This window comes from Capra hircus, chromosome 16 (genome assembly GCF_001704415.2).
Source record: "Capra hircus breed San Clemente chromosome 16, ASM170441v1, whole genome shotgun sequence".
Lineage (NCBI taxonomy): Eukaryota > Metazoa > Chordata > Mammalia > Artiodactyla > Bovidae > Capra > Capra hircus.
The window spans coordinates 37,300,103-37,312,633 of NC_030823.1; the positions used below are offsets into that span (position 1 = coordinate 37,300,103).

A 12,531-nucleotide genomic window follows, 5' to 3' on the forward strand; every position below is an offset into this window, starting at 1 on the left:
TAAATATAAACAATTTCTCTACCCAAAGAAGACAAAATCGTCACTGAAGAGTGAAACATGCAATAAGCAAAATTTCACAAGCCTCCAATGGGGCCACGAGAGGGTCCAGATTTCCAAGAGAAAGTTGTGCCAAGAAAGGAGCGGCTGAAAATTCTGCTGGGAGCCTCCACACCCACTTCCAGCATAACTTGCCTCTCCACAACTCTACCAATCAGAATCAATGTTAAAATATATTACTGTTTAACTTCTATATTTACACACAATTCTTCTAAGATCACTTAATACATTTAGTGGTGACAAGTTAAAACAAAATTTTAAAATTCCTGCCCCATTTCCTACTCGGATGGCGCTAAATTCTTCCAAAAGGTTCTCTAGCACTTTCTAGTGGCCATTTTGGAACATGAGAAAGGTGAGTAATTAACATATATTTTAGTACTTTTTTCCAGCAACAGGAAACATTTGCCATGCACCATCTCATTTTTCTTCACAATACTCCTAGGGCATAGGTGTTATGATTATCCTCACTTAACATATGAAGAGTTTAGGATAAATAACCTGCCCAAGGGAATATAGGTAGTGGGAAAATAATAAAAATGAAAGTCTGAATGAATCAGATAAAAATCACTCCCCTCAAAAAATTTATGGTCAATTCGTTTTATGCTTTCCCACTATAGCTTGTGCTTCACTAGGTTTGAATGCTGCACCTCTACTAAAGGTTTAATGTGCACTAGCCTTTTCAGTTGGAGAAGGAAATGGCAACCCACTCCAGTGTTCTTGCCTGGAGAATCCCAGGGACGGGGGAGCCTGGTGGGCTGCCATCTATGGGATTGCACAGAGTCGGAAACAACTGAAGTGACTTAGCAGCAGCAGCAGTAGCCTTTTCAGATTTGCAAAGCTAATGCTATCATTTATATAATTATTTGCATATGAATTATCTCATTCTATACTCACAATACATTAGTTTTTATTAACTCCAACTTAAAAGTGAGAAAGCCAAAGTAAGTGATTTGCCTATAGTAACTAATAAGTGGTAGATGACAGTAAGATGACCTAATAAGATGTCTAAGATGCCACAATATTGAGGTTAAACTTCTATGTTTACCCTCATGCTTCATCTCACAGAATTCTAATGATGAATACTAACCTTGGGATCAATTAAAACCCCTGTGTGTTTTTCATCTGAACCCCTATCTTTGTAAAAACTAATTTTTTAATCTTAATTACAGGATTTCACATTTGTGCATGTTAGACATTATTTAGTTGGTTTTATTCTTAGTCAGAGTGTTTATATGAAGTTTTAATCTTCTATTAACTTTTCTGTGTTGAATAATATTAGAATATTTACTTACACCATATTAAAAATTAAATTCAAAATGGATTAAAGACCTAAATATAAGATCTAAAACCATAAAACTCCTAAAAAAGAACATAGGCAGAACACTCTTTGATATAAATTAGAGCATATTTTTTTATTTGTCTAAGGCAAAGAAAACAAAAGCAAAAATAAACAAATGAGACCTAATAAAACTTAAAAGCCTTTGCACAGCAAAGGAAATCATCGACAAAATGAAAAGATGACCTACTGAATGGGAGAAAATACTTGCAAATGATATGGTTGATAAGGGGTTAATATTCAAAATATATAAACAGCTCATACAACTCAGTATCAAAAAAGAAGCAACTCAATTTTAAAATGGGCATAAGTCTTGAATAAATATTTCTCTAAAGAAGACACACAGATGGCCTACAGGCATATGAAAAGATGTTTAACATTGCTAATCAGAGAAATGCAAATTAAAACCATAATGAGATATTACCTCACACCAGGGTGGCTATTATCAAAAAGACCACAAATAAGAAATGTTGGCAAGAATGTAGAACAAAGCTAACCCTTGTATACTGTTGGCGGGAATGTGTATTAGTACAGTCACTGTGGAAAACAGTATGGAATTTCCTCAAAAAATTAAAAATAGAATTACTATACAATGCAGCAATTTCATTGCTGGGTGTATATCTAAAAACACAAATTCAAAAAGATACAGGCACCCCAGTGTTTGTAACTGCCAAAATATGGAAGCAAACTAAATGTCCATCAACAGATGAATGGTTAAAGATGTGGCAGTATACATAATGGAATACTACTCAGCCATAGAAAATAATGAAACTCTGGCACCTGCAACAACCTGTGGATGGACCTAGATAGTATTATGCTTAGTGAAACAAGTCAGAGAAGGACAGATACTCTGTTATTGGTTATGTGTGTAGCCTGAAAAATAAGACAAACGAATGTATATAACAAAACAGAAACAGACTCACAGATATAGAGAACGAACTAATGGTTACCAGTGGAGAGGGGGAAGAGAGGAGGGGCAAGTTAGGAGTATAGGACTAACAGATACAAGCTGCTGCTGCTGTTGCTGCTGCTGCTAAGTCGCTTCAGTCATGTCCGATTCTGTGCAACCCCATAGATGGCAGCCCACCAGGCTCCACCATCCCTGGGATTCTCCAGGCAAGAACACTGGAGTGGGTTGCCATTTCCTTCTCCAATGCATGAAAGTGAAAAGTGAAAGTGAAGTCGCTCAGTCATGTCTGACTAGTAGCGACCCCATGGACTGCAGCCTACCAAGCTCCTCCGTCCATGAGATTTTCTAGGCAAGAGTACTGGTGTGGCTTGGCTACCTTGTATAAAATAAATAAGCTAAGCAACAAGGATATATTGTACAGCACAGGGAAATATAGCCATTATTTTGTAACAAGTTCTAATGGAGTACAATGTATAAAAATATTGAATCACTATCTGTACACCTGAAAGTACTATAATATTGTAAATCACCTATACCTCACTTTCTTATAAGTGTTTATTTGAAGTTTCAATCCTCTGTCAAGTTTCTATGCCTCCACACTTTGGGTATATACAAATTTGATCATCTGTATTTGTCTCCATCAAATTTGCTAATTTAAATGTTGATTGAACAGATGAGTCTGTGAAGTAGACACCTGGGAAATCACCAAAAGGAATTTCCCCATATGGTGCCATTTTCGCACTGACCAAAACACGTACTTTCTTTATTCTATGCCTCACAGCCTCTCTTCTGTTTCAACTGGCATGTTTTTTTAACAGCACATTATGTTCAGTTTAACATTAGACAGAACTAGCTTAGAACAAAGAGCCATTTCCTTCCCTGAAAAGATGACCGCCTTACCCTTGTTTTACTTTCAGAAGTTCTCTGTGATAAATGTATCACAGCATTATTCAATATATATTTTTGTACATTGTTGTCCATTTAATAGAACCAAATTCAACATGTTAGATATTAATAACTCTCCAGGAAAGCAAATATAAAATACTATGGTTCTTAAGCTTCTTTGCCAGCTGTTTAAGATATCTTTTGATTGGTGGTTTAGTCGCTAAGTCGTGTCCAACTCCTGCGATGTCATGGACTGTACCCTGCCAGGCTCCTCTGTCTGTGGGATTCTCCAAGCAAGAATATTGGAGTGGGTTGCCATTTCCTTCTCCAAGGGATCTTCCCGACCCAGGAATCGAACCCAGGTCTCCTGCACTGCAGGCAGATTTTTTACCAACTGAGCTACAGAGGAAAGCCCTAATTTTGGTTAGTTTTCCATAATTTTTTTTAAAGAAGTAATGTTTACATGTATAGAATAGAATAAAGTTTATAACATAATATTAGCAAAATCATAACATTTGGATGCATAAAACAAAACAAAGTTTATAGCATACTATCAGCAAAACCATTTATTTATTCCCATTACACTACTATTTTAATGTATCATTTAGTAGTATCTTAGTATCATTAAGCCCTATTTACAATGAGGGGGAAATGCTCTGGTTAACATGACTTCTTGCACTCATTCAACAAACATATTACCTGGTTGCATAATATGCACCAGGCATATATTAGGTACTAAAAAGACGCAATTGTACAGTCTCTGCCATCAAAGGGCTCGTTTTTCAGGAGGGGGGTGTGGCGGGAACTTAAGAAAATCCAGAGTGCAGATTTATAAAAGCTGAAACACTGAGTGTTATGGAAAGCACAGAATCTCACTCAGCAGAAGGGTATGACACTTTTATTTGTCTTGACAATAAACAGATCAGATATGTGAAAATCCATCTAGGCTGAGCAAATGGCATGTGCAAGGGTGTGGAGATTTGTGAAACTTGATACACTTAGAGAATAGAAAGTCACGTAATGTGGCTGGAAAGAAGGATGCAGGTGGCTGAGAGATAACTGATGAGGCTGGAGAGAAGAGCCAGAGTCTCACCATGAGGACCTTGTGTCCCATGCCAACGAGTGTACCATTTACCCTGAAATCAGTGAAGACAGTGGGAGGTATCTGAGTCAACGAGTTTAATTAGGGGGCTCTTTCAGTGATTAAGGGTAGAAATTAGGGAAGTACCATCCCAAAGGAGAGAGGGCAGAATGCAACGACACTCTAATAAAGGGTGTGTCTCCCAGTGTTCATTGTGCATAACAGTCAGCTGGGGAGCACTTCTAAAAGACAGATGTCTGGGCCCAAACCAGACCTACTCACCCTTTTTATACTTTTCAAAGCTCCCCTGAATTCTTCTACTGGAATTAGTCCATAGATTAGCATTTGAGAATGACAGTTTTGCCTCTAACTGTAGGACAAGGACCCACATGAGAAAAGAATCTAAAAAAGAGTGGATGTAAGTATAACTGATTCACTTCGCTGTACTGCAGAAACTAACACAACATTGTAAATCAACTATAAGCCAATTAAAAAATTAAAATTTTTAAAATAAAAATAAGATGCTAAAATAATTAAAATAAAATGCTAAAATAATTAAAATAAAAATATTCTTATTGGTAAGAATGTAAAGTTTCAATTATACTTATTACAAGTAACAGAGCACATAAAATCCACCTGAGAAAGTGAAAATATGGAATATTAGGATATTTTCAAAGAAATAAATTTTATTTCCAAACTGCTTAGAATAACTAGCCATGAGAATAAACCTTGGATTGTTAGAAGTCAATATAATTACATTTCATAACAAAAAAAATTTATAAGATTTTGTATTTACATTTGTAATAAGTGGATTTTTGCTTTGTAAGCTTGCTCATTCTAGATTAAATATTAGCTTTATAATCTTTCTTAAACTTAATTTAGTTTTTATGTCCTTTTCATCTTTAAGGAATCAAAGATAAACTTCAGTCCAGCCTATAATAAAAGATCATAAATTCTAAATCGGTGTTGTCTGAACTAACTTGGTTTTGGTACATAATCTTCTGACTTGCAAAAAAATTTATATTAAGAAAAATACTTACCATACGATCAATTATCTTAAACAAGTAAATTGTCACTAATTCTGTTTGTTAGGAAATTCAGGCTATTAATCTGTATTTGTGCTTGGCTCATTTTTAGTCTGTGCTTGTATTTTAAGTAAATACATGAGTTAAATTTATCTGTTTTGAAAGTCATGTCTCCTGTCCTTGCCTTGGTTGAGAGCAACGCCTCCCATCTTATTTCTCTACTTTCCATCCCCAAAGCCCAAACTGATTTTAATTCAATGTGACAATAAGCTCCATGAAGATAGAAAACTGTTTGTCCTGGTAATACTTTACCCCTAACTCCAAGCTCAGGGCCTAAACAAGATATATAGTTGATAGACATTTATTTATTTACTTTGGAGAAGAAAATGGCACCCCATTCCAGTATTCTTGCCTGGAAAATCCCATGGATGGAGGAGCCTGGTAGGCTGCAGTCCATGGGGTCACGAAGACATGACTGAGCGACTTCACTTTCACTTGTCACTTTCATGCATTGGAGAAGGAAATGGCAACCCACTCCAGTGTTCTTGCCTGGAGAATTAATAAGAATCATCTTCCCTTTATAACCCCAGGAAAACTCAATTATACCCAAATTTATCTAAGCCTATAGACATCTACTTCAGCCAGTATAGGAAGAAGCGCACATGGACAGAAAGCATTTTTTAATAGTTGTCTACCAATCAACCTAAGTATAAACATTACTTGATGTTCAGTAAAAGAATTTTGATGTCATCATCAGTTGTGTCAAATTACACAAGTAAAACCCCCAAAGGAGAGCCTTGCCCTGGCCCTGAAACTACTATAGGGGCTCAGACATCAAAACCAGTTGTCATCACTCAAAATTCCCTTAAAATGACCTGACAGAGGAGCTAACCACATGTTAAAGCCAATTTAAAGCACTTGTAAAAACTAACATGTTAGATCTACTGTAACAGTCCGTGTTATTCTGTCTCAAAACTATGACTGGTTCAGTAAGACTAACTCTAATGGCCAGTAGTAATGCAAGAGAGGCAAACGTGGATGGAGCACTTATTTAAAGTCAGGCATTGTGCGAAGCATTTTATCTAATCTCATCAAAGCCTCATGACAGCTGTCTAACGGAACAATTGATGAACTCCATTTTACAGGAGAAAAGGAGGAATCTGACTTACGTAACTTGTGTATGCTTTGTGCATATATTACACCATTTTATATAATGGACTTGAGTATCCTTGGTTGTGGGTATCCACAGAGGGTCCTGGAACTAATCCTCTATGAATACTAAGGGATGACTGTATTATGCAATTTGAAGCTAGGTTGGAAAACAAAAATACCATGATTTATTCATCCAAAGTTCAGATTATATCCTTGTATATGAGACAGAAAGCACTTCATATTTGAATACAAACTCCCTTTGCCTTCTGTAAATACATACAGTTAATAATAAGACCACACCAAATTAATCACCTAGAAAGCTGACATGCCCTAGCATGACTAGTTTTTACCAAGCCACTTAATACTGCAACAAAGCTATCATCTGCACCTTAATTATGGACTAGGAAAGATAAACAATCTGCTCATGGGAAAAAAGGCATCTGACTCCTGGCTTATGGTAGGCATGAGCGAATGAATGAATGAGGAAGAGAGTGCAATGTATGAGGGAGGAGGATCTTTACAAACTCGGATTTTATTGGTCTTAAATGGCATGATCTGAGAGCAAACATCGTTTTAGCCTTGGAAAATCATGTTAGTACTGATAATCTCTGGACACAGTGAAGCCCAACACATATAAAGAGCTTTGCTGATAAAAGAGGAAAGATCCCACAGTTTAATCTTTAACTCTTTGAAATTAAGTATAGCCTCTTGTAAAGAAAATTCAGATGTGATAGATGATAGTGACTGTGTTTGTATCAGTTCCTGTGGTATCAGAGCAGCTGTCTGGATACCTTTATTTTATGGTGAACAGTGAGGAGTCACTGACAACTTTGCTGAAACTTATAGCTTCCTCTGTAACAATAGACAGTAACAATACTTTTGAGCACCTAGCACATCCCGAAGCTCAGAGGCACTGACTGGTCCAGGCTCATACAGCCTGAAAGAGATTAATTCAAACCTGTGTCTAACTCAAAGCCCAGGCCCCTGCTGCTAGTCCAGGTTGCCTCTTTCCATGTCCAAAAATCTAAGGAGGCTTGACCTAAAGATCTGGCAGGAAAGTAATAATTGTCCATAAGTAATGGTAAGAAAGCAACATATACAACTGATTTATTACAATGGTAGAATTAGAGTTGGATATTTACTGTCCTTTATTTACTATTCCGTAGAGAACATTATAATGCGATTTATGTTAAGATTAGGTAATTTATTACAATTAATTCATGAGTTCCTATAATCTTTCCATTTTTTTTTACATCCTACCCTGGTGCTGAGTCATTATAGCAACTACTATATGCTGGAATATACTTAGTCTCTGTCTGTGCAGAAGCATCTGTTGAGTTTTTGGGTGGCGTTATTTACATTTTCTTATAAAGCTTGTTTGATAACATTCTGGCTTCACAAACACTGAATCACCACACTTGGCTCTTACATGATTTAACATTAAATCATTACACAGACCACTTCTTGTAGAGGAAATTATAAACTCAGACACAGCATGTGCTATCTCCTGAATTATCAAAGCATAGTCAACAACACTCAGAATCAAACTTAAGGTTTGATTGAGGAATCTAAAAAGAATGATATAAATGAACTTATTTACAAGACAGAAAGAGACTCACAAACTTAAAGAACAAACTTACAGTTGCTATGGGCAGGTGGGGAAAGGATAGCTAGGGAGTTTGGGATGTTCATGTACACACTGCAATATTTAAAATGAATAACCAACAAGGATCTATAGTGTAGCACATGGAACTCAATGGTATGTGGCAGCCTGGATGAGAGTGGGGTTTGAGGGAGAATGGATACCTCTGTATGTATGACTGACCCCTGCGCTGTTCACCTGAAACTATCACAACATGGTTAATCAGCTATAAGTTCAGTTCAGTCGCTCAGTCGTGTCTGATTCTTTGCAACCCCTTGAATCACAGCACGCTAGGCCTCCCTGTCCATCACCAACTTCCAGAGTTCACTCAAACTCATATCCATTGAGTCGGTGATGCCATCCAACCATCTCATCCTCTGTCATCCCCTTCTCCTCCTGCCCTCAATCCCTCCCAGCATCAGAGTCTTTCCAAATGAGTCAGCTCTTTCGCATCAGGTAGCCAAAGTACTGGAGTTTCAGTTTCAGCATCAGTCCTTCCAATGAACGCCAAGGACCAATCTCCTTTAGGATGGACTGGTTGGATCTCCTTGCAGTCCAAGGGACTCTCAAGAGTCTTCTCCAACACCATCAATTCATCAGCCCTCAGCTTTCTTCACAGTCCAACTCTCACATCCATACATGACTACTGGAAAAACTTTAGCTTTGACTAGACAGACCTTTGTTGGCATAGTAATATCTCTGCTTTTTAATATGCTATCTAGTTTGGTCATAACTTTCCTTCCAAGGAGTAAGCATCTTTTAATTTCATGGCTGCAATCACCATCTGCATTGATTTTGGAGCCCAAAAAAATTAAGTCTGACACCATTTCCACTGTTTCCCCATCTATTTCCCATGAAGTGACGGGACCAGATGTCATGATCTTCGTTTTCTGAATGTTGAGCTTTAAGCCAACTTTCTCAGTATCCTCTTTCACTTTCATTAAGAGGCTCTTTAGTTCCTCTTCACTTTCTGCCATAAGGGTGGTATTATCTGCATATCTGAGGTTATTGATATTTCTCCCAGCAATCTTGATTGCAGCTTGTGCTTCTTCCAGCCCAGTGTTTCTCACGATGTACTCTGCATATAAGTTAAATAAGCAAGGTGACAATATAGAGCCTTGACGTACTCCTTTTCCTATTTGGAACCAGTCTGTTGTTCCATGTCCAGTTCTAACTGTTGCTTCCTGACATGCATATAGATTTCTCAAGAGGCAGGTCAGGTGGTCTGGTATTCCCATCTCTTTCAGAATTTTCCACAGTATATTGTGATCCATGCAGTCAAAGGCTTTGGCATAGTCAATAAAGCAGAAATCGATATTTTTCTACTCTAGTACAAAATAAAAAGTTCAAAAGGAAAAAATGCACTTGATTGGCATTAATACTACTTATTTGAGACTTCCCTGGTGGTCTAGGGGTTAGGAATCCACCTTCCAGTGCAGGGGATGTAGGTTTGATCCCACTGCGGGGACTAAGATCCCACATACTACAGAGCAAATAAGCCACTGACACAACTAGAGAAAACCCACGCACTGCAACAAAAACCCAGTGCATCCAGAAACAAAAAAACTACTACTTACTATTATCACTTGAGGAAGGTTGATTCACATAAAGCATAAGATAAAGGCGGGGGATTCAAATTAAGACGTGAACACTTCCTGCTCCCCAAAGTACTCATTTTAACTGAAATTCTCCATTATAGTCTCTGACCAGTGACGCAGAGTTTATTGGTTCCTAAAGATGTGGAAGACAGGTGTAGCCTCCCCAGGGAAAATTTTGGAAGGGGACTGATTGTCACAATCAGTTCAGTTCAGTTCAGTTGCTCAGTCGTGTCTGACTCCGCAACCCCATGGGTTGCAGTACACCAGGCTTCCCTGTCAATTGCCAACACCTGGAGTTTACTCAAAGTCATGTCCATTGAGTCGGTGATGCCATCCAACCATCTCATCCATCATCCCTTTCTTCTCCTGCCTTCAATCTTGCCCAGCATCAGGGTCTTTTCCAGTGAGTTAGTTCTTCACATCAGGTGGCCAAAGTATTGGAGTGTCAGCTTCAGCATCAGTTGTCACAGTGATTGACACTAAACAGTTAGAAATCTGGGAAGCTAATTATTGATGCATTCTTAAGCAACATAAGAATGGCACACACACAGCTCCTCATCCACCAGACGCTTCAGTCATACTGCAGCAGTGAAAGGGGCTTCCCAGTTGGCTCAGTGGTAAAGAATCCCACCTGCCAAGTAGGAGAGGTAGGTTCAATCCCTGGGTTGGGAAGATCCCCTGAAGAAGAAAATGGCAACCCATTCCAGTATTCTCACCTGGGAAATCCCATAGACAGAGTAGCCTGGCCGGTTATAGTCCATGGGGTCACAAAAGAGTTGAACATGACTAAACAACGATGAGAGAGCTTCACATCACGCAGGAGTTAGATGTGGAAGGTGAATAGGAAATCAAGGGATTTCTTTAATATCTTATTACTACTCCTTTATTTCATTAGGAAAATGTTGACGATGGCCGAGCAAGTATCTATCAATCTGTCATCAGCAACACCAGCAAAGAAATGTCCTGTTTCAGTGACTTTCCAATGCCTGAAGATTTTCCAAACTTCCTGCACAATTCTAAACTCCTGGAATATTTCAGAATCTTTGCCAAGAAGTTTGATCTACTAAAGTATATTCAGTTCCAGGTATTGTATTTTGGGTAGGAGGGAGGGAAACAGCACAATACTACTGCTACTAAGTCACTTCAGTCGTGTCCGACTCTGTGCGACCCCATAGACGGCAGCCCACCAGGCTCCCCCGTCCCTGGGATTCTCCAGGCAAGAACAATGGAGTGGGTTGCCATTTCCTTCTCCAAAACAGCATGATAGAAAACTCAAAAAGTAATGTCATTACCTGTGATATTATAGGCTATATGCATAAACAGAAGAAAAACATTTGTCAAAATTAAGGCTTGAATGATATTTTGACAGTGAAACTGCATTTAAATTAGTATCTATAACCACTGAAGATGACTAGCCTCATTTCCTTTGAAAGGGTATATGAAAACAAGTTATGTTGTTTTATTTTCTTACCTTCTCCATAGAAATGGATTATCTTAGAAAATGGATTAGATAAACCCACAGCTCCCCATTCATCTCAGAACCCTATAGAAACCATTTTCATTAATTTTTGATGCATTCTTTAGCAACCTAAGAATGGCCAGATAATTCTGAAATGCAATTATAACTACCTTTCCCTTGTTTCCTCAAAAACAAATAATCAACAAGAAAAAAAACAATATCTTCATTAAACATCCTAAATTTGTATCAATAACCTATACTCTGAAAACTAGTAACTGTCTAGGAAATAAATTATAGCTTTGAATAAATATTGGTAGAACTTATTTTTTAACACATTTCATTTTCTCAGTAATTTTTGTTTTACTATAGATTTGTATTACATTATTTGTAATAATTGATTTGGTGGACATAAACATATGCAAATACCATGAAAATGTTTCCACCTATCTAATATAGAGTTCCCCTAGTTGCTTCTTCTCTTGTTTATCGTTTTACTGACATTGTTTTCTGGAGGTTGGAGAGGGGTTAAGAAAACTCACTCCCATTTATTGGTCTCTGAATCGGTACAAGCTATAAGATGCAAGAACTCAATTCAAACTATAAAAGGACATGTCCAGACTAAGTTCAGTATCAATACGGTGACCTCCCAGGAATAGGAAACCACCAGGTTGCTTGGGGAGGAGTGAACTGGCTCAGGTCAGTTACATTTCTAATTACCTCCCCAGTGACAGTGAAGATTGGTCCTCTGACCACATTTTGAATAACCAAGAATCTGGAGTACCTTAGTGAATATACTATGCTTAACTTCAAATTTGAAATCTTTCAACTGAAAATATCCAGATATTTTGTAGGCTTTTCACAACATTCCACATACATTTTTTTAAACTGTAAAAGTTTCAAAATTGCCAACACAGCATTTTGAAAAATATCTGAAATTTTGAAAAGCATGTATAAGGGGCTCAAACACTTGCCATCAAGAGGGATGCATGCTGTTCATCTGGGAGAAACTCTTCACTTCCTTTGACATTGCTTCTTAAATACAGCAAACACACCATTTATGTACACTTTTAAAAATCCATAAACCTCCACACAGCAAACAACATTTACAAAAAATCAATAAACCAGTAATTTAATCCAAATGAGAGTATGAAATGTATTGCTAGTAAGACATTTTAAAAATATGACAAGCCACAACTACTGAGCCCACGTGCTGTAACTACTGAAGCCCACACTCCTAGAGCCTGTGCTCTGCAAGAGAAGCCCACACACTACATCTTTAAAAAAAAAAAAAAAATAGTGGATATGAACAGACAATTCACAAAGCAAGAAATGTTGTACAAATGTAACAATAAATATTACCAAAAAAAAATAATCTGCACTCACTAG

General features: G+C 37.6%; 1 protein-coding gene across 1 annotated transcript in view; it reads left to right on the top strand.

Moving 5' to 3' along the window:
- FMO2 (flavin containing monooxygenase 2) overlaps positions 1-12,531 on the top strand; it is a 43,662-nt gene that overhangs the window by 13,648 nt on the left and 17,483 nt on the right. The window contains exon 3 of the mRNA XM_005690635.3: positions 10,582-10,770. Coding sequence (XP_005690692.1) covers positions 10,582-10,770 — 189 coding nt within the window. The remainder of the gene's footprint in view (positions 1-10,581; positions 10,771-12,531) is intronic.